The sequence below is a fragment of the Microcaecilia unicolor genome, chromosome 10, assembly GCF_901765095.1.
Source record: "Microcaecilia unicolor chromosome 10, aMicUni1.1, whole genome shotgun sequence".
Lineage (NCBI taxonomy): Eukaryota > Metazoa > Chordata > Amphibia > Gymnophiona > Siphonopidae > Microcaecilia > Microcaecilia unicolor.
The window spans coordinates 38,219,681-38,244,129 of NC_044040.1; the positions used below are offsets into that span (position 1 = coordinate 38,219,681).

At 44.2% G+C, this 24,449-nt stretch overlaps 1 protein-coding gene across 1 annotated transcript in view; it reads right to left on the reverse strand.

Annotated features, from left to right (window-relative positions):
* Nucleotides 1-24,449, reverse strand: part of LRRK2 (leucine rich repeat kinase 2) — a 255,631-nt gene that overhangs the window by 93,285 nt on the left and 137,897 nt on the right. The window contains exons 26-31 of the mRNA XM_030216665.1: nt 19,438-19,531; nt 15,576-15,762; nt 12,143-12,324; nt 11,812-12,041; nt 6,462-6,589; nt 4,876-5,094 (exon numbers count right to left, since the gene is read on the reverse strand). Of these exons, the coding sequence (XP_030072525.1) occupies nt 4,876-5,094; nt 6,462-6,589; nt 11,812-12,041; nt 12,143-12,324; nt 15,576-15,762; nt 19,438-19,531 (1,040 nt within the window). The remainder of the gene's footprint in view (nt 1-4,875; nt 5,095-6,461; nt 6,590-11,811; nt 12,042-12,142; nt 12,325-15,575; nt 15,763-19,437; nt 19,532-24,449) is intronic.

A 24,449-nucleotide genomic window follows, 5' to 3' on the forward strand; every position in this document is an offset into this window, starting at 1 on the left:
CCCAACAGTGACCTCATGACTGGGAACCTGATTTTCAATAAAGATGCTTGTCTAGATATGGATACAGTTTTTCATCCTGAAATGAGAATATATTCCGTTCTTCTTGGAACATCCAAGTCTCCCTGCCCTGATGAGTGTGTGGGGAGGGGGGAGAGGGAGGGTGACAGAACAATTTATTGTTGAAGACACTCTTTCCAAGGTCCATATAACAGAGATGGAGGCAGAAATAGGTGCTATATAACCTATGAGGGAAGTTTCTTTAAGACCTGTAACACCAGCCTTACAGACTCTCTAATAGTGGTAGGTTTGGGTATATTCTATAAAATTCCTTGACATACTCCTTTATAGCTTTTTTTTTTTTTAAAGATGTGTCTCAGTAAAGAGTCACCTGCCTGTGGAACCAAAATCTGTGGTTTCAGAGTACACTATTGGGCTCATTTTTGAAAGAGAAGGACACCCATCTTTCGACATAAATGGGAAGATGGACGTCCTTCTCACAGGGTCGTCCAAATTGGTATAATCGAAAGCCAATTTTGGATGTCCCCAACTGCTTTCCGTCACAGAGACAGCCTAAGTTCAAGGAGGCGTATCAGAGGCGGGACATGGGCATGCCTAACACTAGGACGTCCTCAACCCATAATCGAAAGAAACAAGGACATCCCTGATGAACACATGGACGACTTTACCTGGTCGTGTTTTTCTTACAACCAAAGCACAAAAAGATAGCCGAAATGATCAGATGACCACCGGAGAGAATCGGGGATGACCTCCCCTTACTCCCCCAGTGGTCACTAACCCCCTCCCAACCTCAAAAACCATCTTTCAAAATACTGATAGCCAGCCTCAGATGTCATACTCAGGTCCATGACAGCAGTATACAAGTCCCTGGAACAATTTTAGTGGGTACAGTGAACTTCAGGCAGGCAGACCCAGGCCCACCTCCCCCCCACCTGTTACATTTGCGGAGGAAACAGCGAGTCCTCCAAAAGCCACCACAAACCCACTGTACCCACATCTAGGTGCCCCCCTTCACCTGTAAGGGCTATGGTAGTGGTGTACAGTTGTGGGTAGTGGGTTTAGAGGGGGTTGGGGGGGCTCAACACACAAGATAGGGGAGCTATATTCCTGGGAGCAATTTATGAAGTCCACTGCAATGCCCCCTAGGGTGCCCGGTTGGTCTCCTGGCATGTCAGGGGGACCAGTGCACTACAAATGCTGGCTCTTCCCATGACCAAATGGCTTGCATTTGGTCTTTTCTGAGATGGACGTCCTTGGTTTCCATTATCGCCGTAAATCAGAAACGACCAAGTCTAGAGATGACCATCTCTAAGGACAACCAAATTCCAGGATTTGGGCGTCCCTGATCATGTTATCGAAACGAAAGATGGACGTCCATCTTGTTTTGAAAATACAGGTTTCCCCACCCCTGGATGGGGACGTCTTGCGAGGATGTCCAAATCGAAACGAGGACGTCCATTTTGATTATGCCCCTCCACATCTTCTTCACAGAGGGTTTTGCTACTAATAGAGAAGTTGCACCTGACTTACACACTACTGACACCTGATTATGCTAAAAGTGTCTGTGCAGAAAACTGTTCAATAGCCTTGGATTCTTTTTCTGAGGCTGTTTAAAAGCGAATAAATATCTTCAAAGTTTAAGTTCCTCTGCAAAAGCTCTGGATTTAATTCCTTTAAATATTTTATTTCAATGTAGTAAAGGTTTTATTACCAATGGTGGCTTATTTGGTCAATCTTTCTTTATAAACTGGAAAGGTACCCAATAGATTAAATGAGGCTATCATTTCCCCTATTTTAAAAAAGGGGAAAAATCTGAGGACAGATATTCCCAGCTTCCGTCCAATTTCAAATTTGTCACTGTTAATTAAGGTGCTTGAGAGACGTAAGTGGATTTGTGGAAAAAAGGCAAATTTTGCAAAGTGTCAACTGGACTATAGGTCTCATCACAGCACTAAGGCTCTTCTGGGGTCTACTGCTAATGATGTGCTGGTAAAGGGTCACTAGGGATATGATGCTATCTGGATATAATTAGAACTCAGAGCAGCTTTCAATACTGTTTCTCACTCAGTTACTTGGTCTCTTGTTTAAGTTTGGCATTCGCTCCACTGTTTTGCATTGGTTTGAATTCTATTTCTCCCATTGCACTCAATTTGTACGTTGGAACTATGAGTCATCTTCTCATAAGCATTTACAGAAAAGGAGTACCACAAGGTTCATTGATTTCACTCATGCTCTTCAATTTATATCATTTTCCTTTAGCTGAATTACTTGAGAGCTGAGGGTTTCCTTTTCACCTTTTTGTTAATGATGTACAAATAACTGTTTTCATGAAGGAGGATTAGTTTCAGGTGATGTCAGAACTCAACTGTAAACTTGATCTGTTACAGGAGTGGCTGAAAGATCACGATTTTAATTTTGAGTGTAGAAAAATCAGCCATGATTTGGTTATCTCACAAGAACAAGCCTTTGCTTGTTCATCCGAAGTTGCACGGTAAACAAATTCCTCTTAAAGAGGAAATAGTTACCCTGTGATAATTCTTTGAAATTTGACAAACAAATTAATTATTCTGTCAAATCTTGTTACTTTCAGTTGAGACAGATTTGGAAACTGTAGCCTCTTCTGATTTGGGCCAACTTGATTAAGTTAGTGCATGTGTTGGTTAGAAACAGGCTTGATTACTGTAATTCTTTGTACCAGGTCTTACAAAGACCTCAGAAGAGGTCAGAAGAGACTTCAGTTGGTTCAAAACAGTGCAGCTCATTTAATAGTTAAATGGCAAAAGAACAGACCATATAACACCAATTTTAAAAGAATTACACTGGCTACTCATTTCAGCCAGAATCACTTTTAAAGTAATGTGTGTGGTCCTTTTTGGACGGACCAAAGTACCTTTCTGATACATTACTTAAACAAGAATATCAGCGTTTTCTGCGCTCTTCTCAACACTGTTTATTACAGCTTTCCTCACTACAGATGGTTAAACTGACTTCCACGAGAAAAAGAACATTCAGTTATATGGGATCATCCTTATAGAATTCATTACCTGTTAACGTTAGTAGCATATCTAGTTATCCTGCTTCCTCTAAGGCTCTGAAAACTTGGAGTTCTTAAAATGTTTTTCAATAGGTCTTACTTCTGGTTCTGTATGGATTGCTGTTGTAATTAATTAATTATTGCTATGTTATTTTACTTTTATTTTTAATCTAATATAAACTATGTTATTGTCTTTTACTGTCTATTTTTAATTAGTGTGCACTGCTTTAAAACTTTGGTATTAAGCAGTATATCAAGTTAATAAAACCAATCCAATCCTCAAAGGCCACCATTGGCTTGGCTGGTTCGATCTGGGCCGAAATCGATGGAGGCTATCATACCCTGTTCGGGTCCCAAGAGGATGAGCTCTCCTCACTTCTGAGGGTGCTTTCAGGGCATTGACAACCAATGCCTCTGTGCTTTCAACACCCTGCTTCAAGAAGGACCAATGCTCATGCATCCTGGACTCTGCCTGATGCATGACACTGGGGTTCTACGCATCATCAAGGACAAAGATGAATCACTCCTCATCCTTGGGATGGGATCAGAGGATGCCCAATCCCAATGGGTGCTGCTGATGCTCGATACTGAGGCAAACAGAGACCTCCTCAATGCCAATGCACACCCAGTATCTGATGCAGCTCCCAGAGCCACTGAGATCAATGCCTCCAATGCCAAAGTTGACAAAACAGACTTCTCTGCACCTTTCACACTGTTTCTCTCAACCTGTAATCCATCTTTTTGACATCTTTGAACTGAGTTTACAAAAAGAGGGATTACAGTTGTGCCCCAGGTATTGTAGGCACCAATTGTGGATGTCTGTTAAGGGGACATGGTCCTACTACACCAAGCACACTACTTAAAACCACTGGGAGTTTTGAGTAACATATAGAGAACAATAGTCAAGGTGAATTAAACATTTCAATTGTGAAAAAAAAACTCTGATTGGGGAGCATTACGCCTAAGGGGGCTTGGAAAGCCACAAAAAAATAAAGGAAACTTATTTAACACTGAAAACCCTAAGGAAATAAAAGGGGGGGAAAAGGATCTGGCCTCAAGCAACATTTACAAAAGTAGGCAAAATAATAAAGGACAAGGCAAACCACCAAACTCTTTAGATGCATGCTAAGGAGAGACACTGAGAAGATTCCTCACTGATCCGTGGAAAAATTAAGACTGACCTGGGCCCATGCAACAATGGCGGGCAAGGAAGACGCACACATGCACAGAAGGCCACTTCTAAAGGCTTTTAGAAAATAGAATGCTGGGTAGCATCTCCATACCAGGGCTCTGTTACTGATATCCCCCATCAGTCAGAATACCACACCTGCTTGTCCTCAGAGAATGTGTGAAAACCAGGGTTTCTGCTTTTAAATGAAATTTTAAAAGTTTATATTTAAGTGGGACTGGAACACAGCCAGAGACGGAAAAGCCCCATCAACTCAGGAAGACTGTTCCAAGCATAGGGTATGACTATTGAGAGCTATGCTGGAGACAAAGAGGAATCATATTCCTCTAGTTCCTATAAAATTACATTACACAAGGTTGGCAAAATTATATCATCAATCGCCACTCCTAATCTTACCTGATCATGTATTTTGACCCAGATGGGCTTTACTACCACTTTATTGGCAAGCATGCTTTCAGTGAAGTTGATTCAGGGATACATTTCTTCTTACTTCTATGATCACATTAATCATTCGTATGTAATTACTGCAGTTGATGTCTAAAATAACTTCCCGTGAAACACAACACATTGAATCCGATACTAAAAATGTACAAGCTAAGAGTTTTGCAAAAAGCAAGTCCATAAACAAATTTACCTTGAAATTCAAGCTCTCCTTGATAATTGTTTCCCGAAGTTTTGCTAGAGAATCTGATTCCTCCTTTGCATTAACAAAATGGCAGCCCTGGATTGCAGGAAAACCTCGTCGATTCAGCAACTCGCACTGAATTTTTGCCAGACAGGCCTTGCGACACCTCTCATCAGTGCCATCCAGATGAGTCCCCACCAGAATTACAGGAGAAGATGAGGCCCGAGCCTAGAAGGGAAAGCAGAAAAATCAATGTCCCACAAAATAATAATTTTAATAACTTATCCTCTGGTCATCTGTTGTATCAGCAACACAGTTTGACTGGACTCTTAACATAATGCAAAGATGCAAAGAAAAATGCAAGTGAATTAACCAACTATAGACCAGTAGCATCCATTCCCTTAATAACCAAAATAACAGAAGGGATGGTGACCAAACAACTCACAAACTATCTAAACAAGTTCTCAATATTACACGACTCCCAATCAGGATTTCGTTCTAACCACAGTAAAGAAACAGTACTAGTTACGCTCATGACAAAATTCAAACAAATGATTGCAACCGGCAAGAACATACTACTTTTACAATTCGACATGTCTAGCGCCTTTGACATGGTCAATCATGGAATTCTACTACACATTCCTATATGAGCACACAATTCTGGAACTCGTTACCGCGCAACCTAAAAACGATTACTGAACTAGCCAGCTTCCGCAAACTACTGAAGACCTATCTTTTCGACAAGACATATCACAAAGAACAAAACATGTGAAACCCCACATGTATCCAGAACTGTCTTATAATGCTTTCTTGCTATTTCACTACTATGCTTTATCATTATCATGTAACCCCAAATCCTTCTGTAATACCAATTGTTCATTCTCTTCTCATTTCCATTATCCATGATGTATTGTAAGCCACTTTGAGCCTGCAAAGAGGTGGGAAATTGTGGGATAAAAATGCAACAAATAAATAAAATAACCAACTATAGATGTCTCCACCCTTAGACAAAGAATGAATAGACATTACCAACACTGCATTCTACAGTGTTCTACCTTCATATCTGAAGGTTTCTGTCACACAAAAATGAGAGTAATTTTGTAACAGGGCACTTAGGATAAATTGGGAAGGAAGGTACCTAATGTCCATGCCCAAAGGCTCATACATCTTACCTGCTTGAGGAGTACATAAATCCAAACTCAACTCCCGAAGACACGTGTTCTGCTCATTCAAGCTATGATAATGTTAAGATAGCAAATTTACTGAAGCTACATATTTTTGGAGTCTAGAGATCATAAATTACTTTGTATTCATATCACTTTATATTCATTATTGAATTAAAAGTTACATTTTAGTTAGAGGTTAGTAAAACTAAAGTTGTAATTTTTTCCCCATCCAAGTTCATGGACCCTCTAAAATCCATCCTCAGACCTCCCAAGTTAAGAACCTCTGCTTTAAAATAATTTTGTCTGGTCAAAATTTCTTATAAGTATCATGTTGTAGTACTACAATGTTACAATAAAGCTAAAGTTTCTGTCCTAACTAGATGTGAACAACCAATAACAATGCTTGTAATCTAAATAAAAGCCAGTTACCTTGATGTTAAATAACCATGGCTTAATAGCATCGACCTCTGCAGCTCCTTTGCTGAGATTAAACACAACCACATACAAAGCTCGCTGAGTCATGAAGTGGGGATGTGAGCTGTAGAATTCTTCTTGTCCTAAATAAGGAACAATAATACAAATAAGCTTATAATTTGGGTTACCATTTGTCCGGATTTCCCCAGATATGTCCTCCTTTTCAGGAGACTGTCAGGGGTCCAGGCGCTTTTTCTCACACTGCCCATTTGTTCAGGTTTCTGGGCAGGCGGACTGGCTGGCAGGTGGACTGGTGGCCGGGCCCTCAGGGTGACCTCCCCGAAACATAGCTTAATGTGCCCTGATGGTCCAGCTTGCTCAGTGCTGCTGCGACTTCAAGCAACGGCCTCACGAAACTCCCAAGGAAGCCTTGGGAGGCCACTGCTTGGTCCCGGTAGCCATTCTGAAGCGCCGGAGGCAGCGAGCAGGTCAGCAGCAGCGGGCAGGAAAGAGTGGGGTTCTTTCCTGCCCCAAACAGGCCACACTACTGGACCACCAGGGCAGGAGAGGAGGTGGATGGATGAAGTCAGGTGAGTGGAGGGAGGTGGCTATAAAAAAAAGGTGGATGGAGTGTGGGTGCAGGGAGGGAGAGGGCTGGAAAAAAAAGATTGGTGAAGGGGTCATACATGGGGGGAGGAAAGGAAAAAGGGGAAATACAGCACATGGATAGAAGGGGATGAAGAGGAGAGGTGAGAGGGATATGATGCTCATGGACGGGAGGGAAGGGAAAGGGGGGGGGACTTTTTGGAAACGTATATCTTTTCTAACGTTGTATTTAGCAGTGTATGGAAGAAAATGCATTTCTGTTACTATTACCAGTATTTTCACTGCTTAAAGAATCCAGATTTTTTTTTTTGGGGGGGGGGGGGGTCATGGTGACTGTCAGGCTCATTTTCGAAAGGGAAGGACGCCCATCTTTTGACACAAATCGCAAGATGGGCGTCCTTCTCACAGGGTCACCCAAATTGGTATAATCGAAACCCAATTTTGGACATCCCCAACTGCTTTCCATCGCAGGGATGACCAAAGTTCACAGGGCCTGTCGGAGGCGTAGCGAAGGTGGGACTTGGCCATGCCTAACACATGGACGTCCTCGACCCATAATGGGGAAAAAAAAAGGCGTCCCTGACGAGCACTTGGACGACTTTACCAGGTCCTGTTTTTCTTACAACCAAGGCACAAAAAGGTGCCCGAAATGACCAGATGACCACCGGAGAGAATCAGGGATCACCTCCCCTTACTGCCCCAGTGGTCACTAACACCCTCACACCCTAAAAAAATATCTTTAAAATTATTTTGTGCCAGCCTCAGGCCCATGACAGCAGTATGCAGGTCCCCGGAGCAGTTTTAGTGGTTGCAGTGCACTTCAGGCAGGCGGACCCAGGCCCATCCCCCCCCCCCCCACCTGTTACACTTGTGGTGGTAAATGTGAGCCCTCCAATATCCACCAGAAACTCACTGTACCCACATCTAGGTGCCCCCCTTCATCCCTAAGGGCTATGGTAGTGGTGTACAGTTATGGGTAGTGGGTTTTGGGGGGGCTCAGCACACAAGGTAAGGGAGTTATGTACCTGGGAGAAATTTATAAAATCCACTGCAGTGCCCCCTAGGGTGCCCGGTTGGTGTCCTGGCATGTCAGGAGGACTAGTGCATTACGAATGCAGGCTCTTCCCACAACCAAAAGGCTTGAATTTGGTCATTTCTGAGATGGGCATCCTTGGTTTCCATTATCGTCAAAAATCAGAACCGACCAAGGCTAGGGGCGACCATCTCTAAGGACGACCTAAATTTCTAGATTTGGGCGTCCCCGACCGTATTATCGAAACGAAAGATAGACGTCCATCTTGTTTCGATAATACAGGTTTCCCTGCCCCTCCACTGGGACGTTTTGTGAGGACATACTCAGCAAAACTTGGGCGGCCCTTTCGATTATGCCCCTCTGTGTGGTGCAGCACAGCGGGACAGGGGGTATGGCAAGGGTGTAGCACAGCTGCATTTTATCTTTTGTGTCACTTTTTGTCTCTGCAAATTTGGTAACCCTACTTATAATCTACTTTAACTGCTCACGCATGGGAACAGGACAGGAAACTGTAGAAACAGCCATGTCAACCTGTTCTGGCTTTCTGCTGCAGTCAGAGCTGACATCCACCAGGTGGCGCACATTCACTGTCCAATAAAAGCACAGAAACTTCAATCTCTCTTGATAAAGATTAATTTACTGCTATAATCACATTTCTATCTATGGGCTGCATCTTAAGCTTAGAGGGTTCAGTCTTGGGGGGGCGATTAATAATGGAGATGGTAGGGAAGTAGGAAGCAGATTTTAGCCCACACGTTATTTATTACAAATTATTGAGTGCCTTTATGAAGCAATTCACTCAACCCAGTGTACAACAAATAAGACATAAGCATCGCCTTGCTGGGACAGACCAAGGGTCCATTGAGCCCAGCACCCTGTCTCTGACAGCGGCCAAAAGAACAAGCATTCCGTTCCGCCTATCCCAGAAATAGTGGATTATTCCTACGTCCATTCAAAAACATTCTATGTCCTTTTCCTCCAGGAAGATGTAGCTTAACAAAGACAACTGACATTGTAATAACAGCATAGCAACAGTAAAATGACCAAATGTCAGCATAATATACAAACAGAAAAATTTGTTAATAGACAAATTAAATAATAGTAATAGCAGTGATATGACACAGTATCAGTAATTTACCTATTAAAACAGCACAGTAGAACATCCATATATCAGAAACATGAATCAATGTCAGTAAAACACAAATGAAACATCTTAACAGGCAACACAGTAGAATATTCATATGAGGTATAATACAATGTCAGCAAAATACTATGAACCATCTTAACAGATAGCAGAGGGGATATGTGAAGATGGGACATACAGATAGCAGATACAGAACAAAGCCAACACAGAGCTGGCTTGGATACTAGAGGAATAGGGTAGTTTATCAGTGGCACTCTAAGAATAACTGCAAATAGGGGAGAATATTGTAAGACACACTGAGCCCGCAAATAGATGGGAAAATGTGGGATACAAATGCAATAAATAAAATAAATAAAAGCCCAGATGGCATTAAAAGTATGACGCTGATGCAAAGTGCTCCCACTCTGGAGTATATTTTACCTTGAATTTTCTCTTCAAACATACTCCTCAGGATGCCTAAGCGCGGGGGGAAGCTGAGAGGAGCGCCTCCCTCTTCATCGGCTCCTATCACCTCGCGACAAACTGCTATAACAACTTATGTGGTTCCTTTTTGTCAATGGATATTTCTGCTGCTGGGGCGGGGAAGAGTTCCAGCTTGGATAGCAAGTTTTCACTAAGCCCTGGAGGACCTTTGACTCTCCCGATTCCTGGAACTCCTGCGTAATCTAGCCTACCGTGAGAAGTGGAGGGTGCCAGCAATTCTGGCATCGCAGGGGTGGTTGAGCAAGCAAGTACTTGGGGAATGAAGTCATCATCGGTGCCCTTGAGATCTTTGGCATCAGGACCAGCCCAAGGCAAGATGCCGCCTGAAGAGGAGCTAACATGCCACCCTCTCCCCCCCTGGGAATTTTACCTCGTCATGATGACATCCCAAACCCAGTAGCGACAGCGATTCCCATATGCTACCCTGCAGCTGCCGGCATCTGCCTCTTCCCTTTACTGTGGCTGCCAGAGCGAAACAGGAAGTTACTTCAGGCAGCCACAGTAAAGGGAAGAGGCGGGTGCCAGCAGCAGCAGGGCAGTGTATGGGAATCGCTGCCGGGTTTGGAATGTCACCATGATGAGGTAAAATGCCACGAAGCCGCCCCAGACATGCCGTTCCTGAAGAGTGTCATCTGAGGGCCCTGCCATAGCTGGCCTAAACGTCCGCCCCTGTTTGGCGTCGTTACCAGGGGAGAGTATGGCACAGATTCCAATGGTGCAGGAGGAGTCTGGTGCTGGAGAAAACATGAACGGTAGTTGGTCTGCCTGTTGCTTTGACTATTTCTCCCCTGCTTAAGTCATTGGTGAAGCCAGAGTTGGTGACCTTGGACACGCTATGGATGTCTTTGGAGACTTTACACCAGGTTTGCTCCTCTATTACTTCAATTTCTACTAATCTGTAGCTAAGCCGCAAGATTTGGAGACTAAAAAGTTAACTCCTGCACTGCCAGAGTTGATACACTGGATAAATCTGTTGCTGAGATAAAATCCTCTCAATCGTTGTTAATATAAGACAAGTCACTTACAATACGGAAAATTGAAAATCTGGAGAACTCTCAAAGAAGTTTGAATTTAAGATTTTTAAACTTTCCACAATCCAGGCTAACTCCGGTGAGCAATCTTTTCCATAGCTTTTTGCAAACTGTGTTGAAATTTCTGGAGGAAGGTTTCCCACCTCTTCAAAAAATATTCTATGTGACTTCAATTGATACAAAAAAAATAACGGAACCCCCGGTTGATTTGAACATTTCAGATATTTTGGAATCTTCAGAGTCTGAAATAACAGCTAGAGCCACTTTACTGGTTTTTTTCGTTTTCCATCAAGATACAGATTCAGTATTGAGACTGCAGATACTTTTTTTAATGGGGAAAAAAGGTACAGGTGTTTCCCGATGTGTTTGCTTAGATGCAGTCTAGACATAACATAGTAATATAGTAGATGACGGCAGAAAAAGACCTGCATGGTCCATCCAGTCTGCCCAACAAGATAAATTCATATGTGCTACTTTTTATTTGTACCTGTCCTCTTCAGGGCACAGACCATATAAGTCTGCCCAGCACTATCTCCACCTCCCACCACCGGCTCTGGCACAGACCGTATAAGTCTGCCCAGCTCTATCCCCGCCTCCCAACCACTAGCCCCGCCTCCCACCACCGGCTCTGCCACCTAAACTCGGCTAAGCTCGGCTAAGACGAAAGACGTTTTGGGAATTAGGTTTTACAGTAACTTCATTAGGAGCTTCCTTCCAACTTAGATTTCCTTGTAAATGCTTTGTGGTACGTCAGAATGTTCGGTATATTTTTTATGAACCTACTCTTACTTAACACCTCCTAGTTTTTTAGGATCACTTTGGGTCTATCAGGAATTTGATAAGGGTTGGGGGGGTGGTCTTACTCTTTTTTCCTTCTTTTTGTATCCATCTTCCTATGGATTTCTAAGTCTAGATTTCCCTCCTTAATGTGGACTAGGTTGAAATAATAATTTCTTTGTTATTTTGTTGCTGACTTTACTATGTACATTGTTCTGGATTTCTTGTCAACGTATTGTCTTTGATGTATTATTGAAATGCAAATTAAAAAAAAAAAAAAAAAAAGAATACCTGCAAAGTCCCACACATTGAGCAGCAGTTCTCTCTTCACTTTGCCTTTTGGTTGAATCAGCCAGTCCTTCACATCTATCCCTACAGTACTCTTTTCAGGTCCCAGCTCTGAAAGTTTGCACTTCATCAGTTGTTGTACCAGTACAGTTTTACCGCTTCCAGTGTTCCCAACAATCATAAGCTTCATCCTATTATACGGCACAGCCTTCTTCAAACGCTGCTGAAGAAACCTGGCCAGAACCAACGGAATTTATTAAATATACCTTGCCAAAATACAATGGTATAGAGATCTATTTCTACAAACCAGCTCTATAATAAACGTATGCATTACCTAATTATATCTCTGGCTTTGCATCCTATATGCTTCAAATCCAAATCAAGGTGCAGTCCATCCAAAGGAAGGTCCCAAACCTTGGAGAGTTTCCCCATTTCATCTGGGAAAGATCTCAGGTCAGGATTGTAGCTTACATCCAAGGATGTTATGTTTTCAAGGAAGCCAATCTCAGGTGGAATCTGGAATAAAAATGTAACAAAAACCAAGTACCATACAAAGCATAAAGGACTGTTAAATCATTTCACTACATTACCATAGATTTCTATTCCACTTATACCCAAATTTAGTTCGGAGTGGATTATATTCTAAATACAAACCATTCCAATTGGAACCTTACAAAATGAAGAAAGCAGGACATACAATCTTAGGGCCCTGTTTACTAAGGTCGTTAGTGTTTTTAGCGCACCTACACTTAGCGTATAAGCTAACCATGTAGGCACCCATAGAGATACTGTAGGCATGTACATGGTTGTGCACTGAAAATCATTAACGCACATATAACGTTGCTTAGTAAACAGGACCTTTAGTGTAATAGAACAAAAATCATTAGTCAAAGTTTAACCTGAAAGCACATACTTTCTAAATAGAGCTGCCTTAAGTAGTTTACACAAAGGTAAATACTGAGGGCAAAATGCACAAAAGTTACCGTGTCGGAAAACAGCGACCAATGCACAAGGGGGATCACATGCAAACGAGATGCACAGATCCCCCTTTGTGTATTGGTCGTTGTTTACAACTCGAAGCTATCAAATGCAATCGACAGCTTGCACAAAAATCCTGGTGGTCCAGTGGATCTCCTCCCAACGCCCCCCTCCCCCAAAATCAATTCCCTGGTGGTCGGGTGGACCCGGGCCACTCCTTCCAGCAACCCCACACCCCCGACTCGAGCTGCCCACCCAGCACCGATTTACCCCGGTCTATTGGCCCCCTGCCCTCAGTTAGAAGCAGGAGCAACACCTCCTCCCTCAGGCCCTGTCTCTTCCAAAATGGCTGTGTCCAGCCCCTGCTTGGTGCATTCTGAGATGCACTGGGTGGGGCTAAGCACCATATAAGGAGAAAACTCCTTATATGGTGCTTAGCCCTGCTCAATCCATCCCAGAATGCATTGGGCAGGGGTTGAATGCTACCATTTTGGAAGCAGTGGGGCCAGAGGCAGGAGAGATTGCTCCTGTCCTGACTCCAACTTTTTTTTACGGTACGGGCAAAGAAGGGCAGGGGAGGGGGGTCACTAGACCACCAGAGTAAATCTTTGCTGGGGTGCGAGGAGGGTGCAGGAGGGGGTAGCCTGGGTCCACTGGACCATCAGGGAATTGCACCGAAATCGGTGTGGATTCTATAACTGCATAACTTAATTGGCTTAACAAGTTAATCAGCACTGATAACAGTTCTTAACAAGCAAAAATGACCACTAATTGGCACTGATTAGAATTTACACACACAACTCAATAAGTGTATTCTGTAACAAAGTGTGCCAGTCTACGCGCCCGGATGTATGCCAAATTTTCATTAGTGTAAAAAGATGCACGTAGTTTTAGGCACTGAGATATCAACTAACCCTATTCTGTAATTGGCGCCAATTTTTTAGGCACCATATATAGAATCTCCTCCTATATGTCTATAGTATTGCTCTATCTGTATGGCTTAACTACATTCAACAGTATATGTATAAAGCAATTCTATAAGCTGGCACCTAAATTTAGCTACCAATAGTGCGCCTAGTTTATAGAATAATAGCACTTATTAATAGCACTTATGTCCATGGTTGGCAAGAGTAATTGTTAGTTACACACAAGTGGTGGATATTATGCTATAAACCATGCACCTAAATTGCTTAGCACACAACTATCAAAGGGCTTATACATGGGTGGAGCATGGATGTGTCATGTCACCAAGTGATGCGTGGAACTTATACTATGAGTTTTGAGCATTGAATGGTGCACTTAGACAAGACTAAATACACCAGCCTTTGAACTGTCATAAGGGCACCTAACTTTTGGCGTGTCAATATGGCTTTGCATTAAGATTCTATAACAGCTTTGGTGCACCCTTAAGCCAATACAGAACTGGAGACAAGCGCACCATTTTTGGCACCTACAATGAGTCACACAAGCGTAAATTCAAAGATCAGATTCACTCATTCATTCGGTTGTCAAACAAAACTTAACGTGAATCACAAACCACAATGATAAACCACTTCTAATGTTTGTATAAAGATGAGAGGAAAAGCTTCATACTACCATTGCTCCATCCAGTATCATGACTGGAATTATTTCAAATATTGGAGCACTCCGGTGAAAAAGTAATCCATAAGCTGAAAAACCTCTCCAAAAAACTATTGGCAAAGATACAGATCCATTCAAAACTGCACTTATCTGCAACGGTAGTATGAAACTTTTCCTCTCATCTTTATACAAACATTAGAAGTGGTTTATCATTGTGGTTTCTCACCTACAATGAGTCACCAATTCATAGAATTGCCTCCATAGTGCTTCATTTTAAAAAGACTGGCTGCTGTGAGATGCAAATCCAAATCACAGAGCAATAGAAAATCCAAACCAGCTAGTCTTAAAAACTTTATTCATATGACAATATCATAACTAAACTATGTAAGCCACATTGAGCCTGCAAATAGGTGGGAAAATGTGGGATACAAATGCAATAAATAAATAAATAAATAAATAAATAACTTCACAAAGGCGACAAAAGCTCATAAATAATCCAATCTCATAATTCTCAACCCTTCAAGAAATTCCTAGAAAACAGGGTCTGAGTCAGCCTCTCCACTCTTGACTGTTTTATGTCTTAGTTGCAGGTCAGTGTCACAGAGTAATCTTCAAATATCCTGTCCAGGCTTCAGATGCATCTCAACCCCAGAAAACCCCTGCCACGGAAAAGGGGAAGTTAGAAGAAGGGACCTGGAGTCCACCATGTATTTTTGGATTGCCTCTTTCTAGCAGACATTCCTTTCATGCCGAGAGAGAAAGTCCTCCAAGTTACACCCCTTCACCAGTTCCAACATCTTCAAGTTCTTTTAGAATGGTACCACCCTGTGCTCCTTTGATTTCTGTGTCTCCATCTGCTGGTCAACGGACACAACCCACAAATTCTGGACTAATCTGGTGAAGACGCTAAAGAATGTCTAATTAAATTAAAGGTCAAGTCAATTTATTTTAAGGTATAGGCAGAGAATCTAAGTTTATACATGGGGCAGTGGATGAAGTGACTTCCAAAGGTCAAAAGGAGTGTCAGTGGGGAAATTGGTATTTGAACCCCAAACCTTCTGGTTCTCACTCCACTGCTTAATTATCAGCCTAGTCTTCCACTTCTACTGGTTTGTGATAAAACCTGCACCACAGCACAGAAACAGCATAGCCATGTTCAAAATCTGGAAAAAGCTATTAAATCAAGTCTTCCAAATCTTATACTTTACCTTCTTCAACATGTTGTGAGAGAGATGCAGTTTCTCAAGTCGGGCCCATTTATGAGGTTCCACGCTCATATTCAAGGTACCAATTTGATTGCAGCTGAACAGCAGCTCCCTTAGGTTTAAGGATTCCCAGTGTGCAGGCCCAGAGAGCTCCGTAATTCTATTGCTACATAAGTCCACCGATCGTAAACTTAAGAACAAACAGAACTTAAGCAACTGATAAAAATATTTCTTAACTGTAATCGAGTATAATGGACCAACTGTCACTATATAAGTCTACAAATGCACCATAAGGATAATCGCAATCACAATTTATCTGTTTTAAAACAACTGGGTCAAAATTGAAAGGGCGCTATTCTGAAAAGTATCTGGATAATATCCTAAACAGCTGAACAGGTGGATATTATCTGGATAAAAAGGGACCAGGTCAGGAGAGGCGCGGAAGCAGTGATATAACTTACTCAGATAGTGGCAATACTCAGACGCAATCTGAATAAATTGCCTCTTAAAAAAATTAACCTCCACAAGATCATATGTAGTTTCACGTGACTCGGGTGTTCGTGCGTTTGAAGGCAGATTGTTTATAAAGTACGCTTTTGTATTTTCAGTGAATTTTACACAAAACATTTTGGTCTGAACACTTTGCTGGTACAGTCATCAAAATTAGTTAAGTACTGCTATCTGGATAATTTTTATTTGTGACATTTATATCCCACATTATCCCAAGCAAGTTTGAGTTCAATGTGGCTTCCAATAAACAGTATAGGATATGTAACAAAGAATAATGCATAAACAGATAATTTGTTGTAAGAATCCAAATTTACAAAACAGTATCATAAACATACCGGGATAGCTATGGATGTTTAACATTTAGAAAATCTATTAGGAACGAGAAATTGTACATGAAGAAAAGAGAAGGTTAATGGTAAAACAGAGTGGAGTGGAGGAGTGGCCTAGTGGTTAGGGTGGTGGACTTTGGTCCTGGGGAACTGAGTTCGATTCCCGGCACAGGCAGCTCCTTGTGACTCTGGGCAAGTCACTTAACCCTCCATTGCCTGCCGCATTGAGCCTGCCATGAGTGGGAAAGCGCGGGGTACAAATGTAACAAAAATAAAATAAATAAAAATAATAACCAATTCAAGTAATAGTTAGTTGTTTGAGATAATGTTGGGTTTTTTGATGGTTTGTTTGAATAGGAACGATTTGAGGATTTTGTGGAATCTAGTATATTCCTGTATATTTATTTTGGGTGGTAAGGAGTTCCACCATTTGGTTTCTAGGTAAGCGAAGTCTGCTGAGTGGATAGTTCTGTAGATCACTTTTTTGCAATTTGGGAGGTGTAGTCTGAGATGGTTTCTTGCCTCATATTTAGTAAGTTTATTAATGGTACCATATAGTCTGGAGCTGTGCAATTTAGGATTTCAAAGATAAAGGTACATAATTTGAAGGTGATTCTCACTTTGATGGGAAGCCAGTGTAATTTGATTAGCAAAGGGGAGGCACTTTCAAAATGAGAGATTTTGTATATGAACCTGGCCGCAGTGTTTTGAGCTATTTTGGAGTTTTTTTCAACAGGTACTCCTTACATCCAGCATACATGGCATTACAATAATCGAATTGGGATGTTAATGATTGTACCAATAGTCTGAATTAATGGCACTGAACACATATACTGATTACACATGCACTATCAGGTTTAGTCCTGCTCAACAGCAGTCCTAAATCTAATATTCAGTGCCATTAATTATCCAGATAGCAGCACTTAAATAATTCTGACTGCACCAGCTAAGAATCCAGTCCAATAAGTTTTGAGTAAAATTCACTGACTAGTGAACAGGGTGTAATTTTCAGAAGCTGGATGGCTATATTTGCATCCTAAACTGATAGTAGAATTCCAATGAAACTACTAATTATATCTGAAAATACAAAAGCGAACTTTATAAACAATCTGCCCTCAAACACACACAACACGTGAGTCACATGAAAGTACATATGATCTCATGGAGGTTGATTTTTTAAGAGACATTTCATGTGATACAATGCCATATACCGGTATATATGCAAAAAATTACCCACTGAAATGTATAACTCTCAGCTGCATCCTGTAATCCCCACTGCATTCCTCCTACTCCCAACCTCAGCAGTGATAACGTGAACAAAGGATATTTCACAAATATACCATGTTAATGGAAGAATTTCTACACAGTAAGCTGATAATGATGGAATTTGCCAGCTGTACAGCACTTCATCAGTTTAAAATAAAATTTGTGGTCCCAAATTCAGTGACCCATTCCATTAAGTTTTAAGGCAGAACAGTTTATGGAAAGGGGATATTTTTCATTAATTTATACAAAATGCCAAAAGTCAAGTTTTGATCATTTTTACCTTTGCTCTAGTATCCATATCTGTGCTGGCAGTTACTTCACTACCACTTCTTTGTGTGGCCAAGAGAAGTTAGAATACAAAGAGATGAACAAACAAATCAATTCAAAGTCACAGAAAAAAAAATATGTATTTCTGCACCCCTAGCTGGTTTAATGTTGACACCTATGGGAGAAGGCAATTTAAAAAGACATTTGCCTAAATAAACATGTATTTTCCTGGGTAAAGTAGTCTGACTGAAAACTGACCATCTCAAACACAGCTAAAACTATGCACAATTTCCATCAATTTTGGAGCAGTCAGTTAAATTTGTAACCTTCTCTGATCTGGGGCAATTCTTTTGAATATACTGGGTTGTGTGAACCTGAGGACTACTTTAGCCCATGCACTAAAAAGTGTCTGTTTATTTTGCATCTGCTATATGTGTGAGTAATAACACTTATGCACTTTCACTAATTACATATTGGTGTTACATTTTGCTCCCTAAACATACATACTCATATAGGAATGCTTTTCTGTAATGCAGTTAAAAAGTACAATTGCAATTGAAACTGTGCATAGTGTTATCCATGCATGAAGTGGTTAATTTTCAGTCAGAAAAAAAAAAACCTCACGAAGAGTAGAAAGAACACAAAGGTCCCACAAAGTAGACAAAGTCAAACAACAAGGAGTGGGAACTGGATCAGCCTCTTCGAAAACATACAGTCATATATATTCTTTGTAACGGCATCTGGTAAAACAAACAAGAATTGGTCTTTAAAAAGACCATTGGTTAAGGAAAAAGCTCAATAGCTTGTGAAATTCCACTGTCACGTATACACATCAAGACTCCTAAGGAAGGCACGTATGTGCCGAAACATGGCGCCATGTCGAGTCAGTTTAAATAAACACCTTTAATTTCACTTTGGAGTCCTGAGTCTGTTTTCAAAGAGCCTGATATAGTTCCCACTCCCTGTTGTTTAATTTTCAGTCAGACTACTTTACCCTGGTAAATACATATTTATACAGGTAAAAGTCTTTTATAACTGCCCTCTCCAACAGGTGCCAACTTCATAAAACCAGATATCTTTCCTCCAATTAACACTAAGGATCACTCACTTCTCTGATGTATAATGTTCTCAGTGCAGCCATCTTTCTTTTGACTTTCCTGATCAATTCAAAAGTGAAAATAGTAGCAGCATGTAAGAAATAAAATAATCAAAGCAGACCTACTGTACTCTTTCAGCACAACCCTCCAAGGTCCATTAGATCTATTATAATATCTTAAAGAGGAGGCCTGTGATGGATGAGGTGCCATGTGCAGAGTTTCACTGAGGGGCCTCATTTGCACAAGACAATAAGGGCTGAAAAGCTAGTGCCATGTGCACAAAACACAGACACTCAGTGGTAGGGCCAGGCCCGTTGATTAAATTATCATTAAATTGCTACTTGACTTCCTTACATGTAACTCCTGTAGTCTTCAATACTGAAACAATTAACTTACTGTGGAAGATGGAGGATTTCTTCTGGGATAATAGTGAATTTATTCTGAGATAGCTTTAAAATCATTATTTTAAATGGCAGCCTGGGCAACGCATCTACAAAAAAACAACAACAACAAAATGTGTATAATCCCAACATATTACAGAGGAAAATAAATTTAGACAAGCAATTCATAACACTGTTTTTAAAAGTGATTCGGACACTATTTCTGTCTGCGTGGCGAGTCATCAAATGTTTATCCAGCGTCAACAGATCAACATTCTATCAGCTCCACCCATTGCATGTATATATCAGATTTGCTACATACCGTATTTAAGGGCAAGCAGGAAGGGTTCCCAACATGACAGCGCCTGGAGTTCGGAAACTCGTCTGGCTGAAGTGATAGCCACCAAAAAGACTGCTTTCAACGTCAGGTCTTTCAGAGATGCCCTCGACAAGGGTTCAAAAGGTGGCTTCTGCAAGGCTCTTAGCACCAGATTGAGATTCCACGCAGGCACCACCGAGCGCAGAGGAGGGCGTAGGTGATTAACTCCCTTGAGAAAGCGCACCACATCTGGCTGCGAGGCCAGGGAAGCACCCTTCAGGCGACCCCTGAAGCAAGTCAGAGCTGCTACCTGGACTTTAAGGGAACTGAGCGACAGGCCTTTCTCCAGACCTTCTTGCAGGAACGCCAACACTGAAGAAATTGGAGCAGTGAAGGGAGAAAGAGAGCCTGCCTCACACCACGATGCAAAGGTACGCCAAACCCTGGCGTAAGCAGTAGAAGTAGAGCGCTTCCTCGCTCTCAGCATAGTGGCAATGACCTTGTCTGAGAAGCCCTTCTTCCTCAGACGCTGCCGCTCAATAGCCAGGCCGTAAGACCAAAGGGGGAGGGATCCTCCATCACCACGGGACCCTGATGCAACAGGCCCTGCTCCGCTGGCAGCCGCAGAGGGCCGTCCACTGAGAGCCTGATCAAGTCCGCATACCAGGGACGTCTGGGCCAGTCCGGACCCACCAGGATTATCCGGCCCGGATGCTTTGCCACCCGGTCTAGCACCCTGCCCAACATGGGCCGGGGCGGGAACACATAGAGAAGCTCCTGTGTCAGCCACTGTTGGAGAAGAGCATCTACTCCCAGAGATCGAGGGTCCCGTCCTCTGCTGAAAAAGCGTGGCACTTGGCAATTGGCCGATGACGCCATCAGATCTAGGCTCGGCTGGCCCCAGCGCTTCGTGATGTCCAAGAACGCCTCAGCCGACAGCTGCCATTCTCTGGGATCCAAGGTATGGCGACTGAGAAAGTCCGCTTTGACATTCATGACTCCCACAATGTGGGCCGCCGACAGCTGTTCCATGTTCGCTTCCGCCCACTGGCATAGATTCATGGCCTCCTTGGCTAGAGGGGTGCTCTTGGTACCTCCCTGGCGATTGACATAGGCCACAGCCGCGGTATTGTCCGACAGGACCCGTACTGGCTTCAACGCCAGTACCGGGAGAAACTCCAAAAGCGCCAACCGAATGGCTCTGAGTTCCAGGAGGTTGATAGACCACTTTGCCTCTGCAGGGGACCAGAGCCCCTGCGCTGTCCTTCCCAAGCAGTGGGCTCCCCAGCCCGTCAAAGAGGCGTCCGTTGTGACGACAACCCACTCCGGGATCAAAAGAGGCATTCCTGCGGACAACTTGTCTGTCCTCAGCCACCAGCTCAGCACCTTGCGCACCGCTGGGTCCAAGGGAAGGCGCACAGCATAATCCTCCGACACTGGAGTCCAGCGCTGAAGCAGAGAGTGTTGTAGTGGTCTCATATGAGCCCTGGCCCAGGGCACTACTTCCATCGTGGCCGTCATAGAGCCCAACAGCTGCACATAGTCCCAAGCCCGAAGAGGAGAGGCTACTAGGAACTGGTCCACCTGAGCCAGAAGCTTGACAATCCGATTGTCTGGCAGGAACACTCTGCCCACTTGGGTGTCGAAACAAACTCCCAGATACTCCAGGGACTGAGTCGGGCGCAGCTGGCTTTTCTCCCAGTTGATGATCCACCCCAGGGAGCTCAAAAGAGCAATCACCCGGTCTACAGCTTTGCCGCACTCTGCATAAGAGGGGGCTCAGATCAACCAGTCGTCCAGATAAGCATGGACTTGTACTCCTTCCTTTCGTAGGAAGGCCGCGATGACCACCATTACTTTGGAGAAGGTCCGCGGGGCAGTAGCCAACCCGAACGGGAGGGCTCTGAACTGGAAGTGTCGGCCCAGGACTGCAAAACGCAGAAAGCGTTGATGAGGAGGCCAGATGGGAATATGCAAGTAAGCTTCTTTGATGTCTAAGGATGCCAGGAACTCCCCTGCCTTCATTGCCGCTATAACAGAGCGGAGAGTCTCCATTCGGAAGTGCCGAACTTTCAAGGCCCGATTGACCCCTTTGAGGTCGAGGATAGGTCGTACAGAACCTCCTTTCTTTGGTACCACAAAGTAAATGGAGTAACGTCCCTTGCCAAGCTGATCTTCTGGCACCGGAACGACCGCACCCAGGCGGATCAGATTGTCCAAAGTCTGCTGCACTGCCACAGCTTTGACCGGAGACTTGCAGGGAGAGTGCACAAACCCGTCTCTTAAGGGTCGGCAGAACTCTAGCTTGTAGCCGTCTCTGATGACTTCCAGCACCCAAGCGTCTGAAGTTACCCTGGCCCACTCGCCCAGAAACGAGAACAGGTGTCCTCCAATCTGCTCTGGGCCATGGACCAGGGCCCAGTCATTGGGTACGAGACCCTGGGGGAGGACCGGAGGACGCACCTCCGGGACGGCGGTCTCTGCGAAAGGAATGCTGCTTGGGGGAGAAGTTCCTCTTGAAGAAAGAGGGGGCAGAGGAGCCCGACTTGCCCGGGCGATACCGACGGGCTTCCTGAAACCGTCCTTTGGAGGAACCGGGGTGGGCACCACTGGCCCGAGCCCTGACCTCTGGTAACCTCTTGCCCTTAGACGTGCCGAGATCGGTCACAATTTTGTCCAGCTCGACCCCAAAGAGCAGCTTGCCTTTAAAAGGCAACTTAGCCAGGCGAGACTTAGAGGCGTGGTAAGCAGACCAATGCTTCAGCCAAAGCCAACGCCGTGCAGAGACTGTCTGAGCCATACCTTTAGCCGAGGCTCTCAAGACATCATACAGCAAGTCTGCCAAATAGGCCAAGCCCGATTCCAGGGCCGGCCAATCAGCCCTCAAGAAAGGATCCGAGGGGGAAGCCCGCTGCACAATCGTCAGGCACGCCCTGGCCACATAGGAGCCACAAACTGAGGCCTGCAAACTTAAAGCAGCCGCCTCGAAGGACGACCTTAAAGCCGCCTCCAATCTTCTGTCTTGGGCGTCCTTTAGGGCCGTGCCACCTTCCACCGGCAACACAGTGATTAAAGAATCCACGGTAGGCCAAAGAAAGGCCTCCCGTTCACTTTCAGGCAGAGGATAGAGGCGGGACATAGCCCTAGCCACTTTCAGGCTCGCTTCTGGGACATCCCATTGAGCCGAAATCAATGTGTGCATGGCCTCATGCACGTGGAAGGTTCTAGGCGGGCGCTTCGTCCCCAGCATAATGGCAGAGCCAGCAGAGGCTGAGGGAGAGACGTCCTCCGGAGAGGAAATCTTCAAAATGCTCATGGCCTGCACTAACAGGTTGGGCAAATCCTCCGAGCGAAAGATCCGCGCTGCAGAGGGGTCATCCGCTCCATCCGAGCGGAAATCCATCTCCTCCAAGGAATCCCCAAAGGACCGTTGGGAGAACTCAGATACGCTGCCCTCATCTACATCAGAGGAAACAGAGTCCTCTAGGGCCTGGAAATCCACCCGAGGGCGTTTGCTTCCGGAGGCCTCAACCCCTTTATCGGACAAGGGAGCAGGGGCAGCGTTTTGCATAAGGAAAGCCTGATGCAGCAGCAAAATGAACTCAGGGGAGAAACCCCCCGAACTGTGCACTTCTGCAGCCTGGGCCACGGCCCTAGACGCACCCTCAACCGGCGCTCGCAAGAGCGGGGGAGAAACATGCTGCGCATCCAAAATGGCGTCCGGCGCGGGAAGAATGGCGCTTAACTTTGGCTGCTTTCTTGCCGTCGCCCGAATCAAGGGCGACCATAGCATTAACGTCTCCCACCTCAAGGGCGGCCCAAGAAGAAGCCGTCCGAGCAGAGTGGCCGGCCAAAATGGGGGGGGGGGGGGGTGAGCAGCGGGGGATGGGCGTTTATGGCGGGAAAAACCGCCGCACCGGAGGAAGAACCGGGACACTGACCGGCCTCCAAACTGACGCCCAAAAAAAGGCGATTCAGGTTTTGAAACCCCCGCATCCCCGCTAGATGCGCACACACGATCCGGGGAGCGATTCTTTGCACCCTCGCCCTCCAACGCCATAGGCCACGTGGAGACCGATTGGGTAACCCCCTGCCCGCTACAAAAGGTAAAAATTACCTGCTTCTCGCTCCGAGCTGTAACGAACTGGTGTCCCAGTGAGCAGCTGCAAGGAACGCTGATATAAACGTTGAAATAAACGCCCTTAAAGGACCTCCAAAAAAATGTATTTATTTTTTAACGGAGCCAGCGGGAGGGAGGAGAAAAGGAGGGACCTGGCACCACCATGTTTGCACTTGCTCAAGAAGAGCCCTCAACCCCAGGTACTCAACAAAACCTATAGATTAGGCTTGGAGACCTAGCCAGAGCTGCTGCTGTGTGTGACCATCACCTGCTGAGATAGAGAACATACTGAGGAGTTTCCGGCAGCACATGACCACATATAGGGAGGCAAAAGGATTGCTCTCTATCTCCACCTGCTGGTAGATGGACACAACCCACCAGTCTATGGATTGATCAGCATGATGATATGGAATACGGCATTCAGTTCTGGTCACCATATCTCAAAAAAGACATAGCAGAATCAGAAAAGGATCAGAGAAGAGCGACCCCAATGACAAAAGGATGGAACCCTCCCATATGAGGAAAGGCTAAAGAGGTTAAGGTTCTTTATCTTGGAAGGGAGACAGCTGGGGCTGATATGATTGAGGTC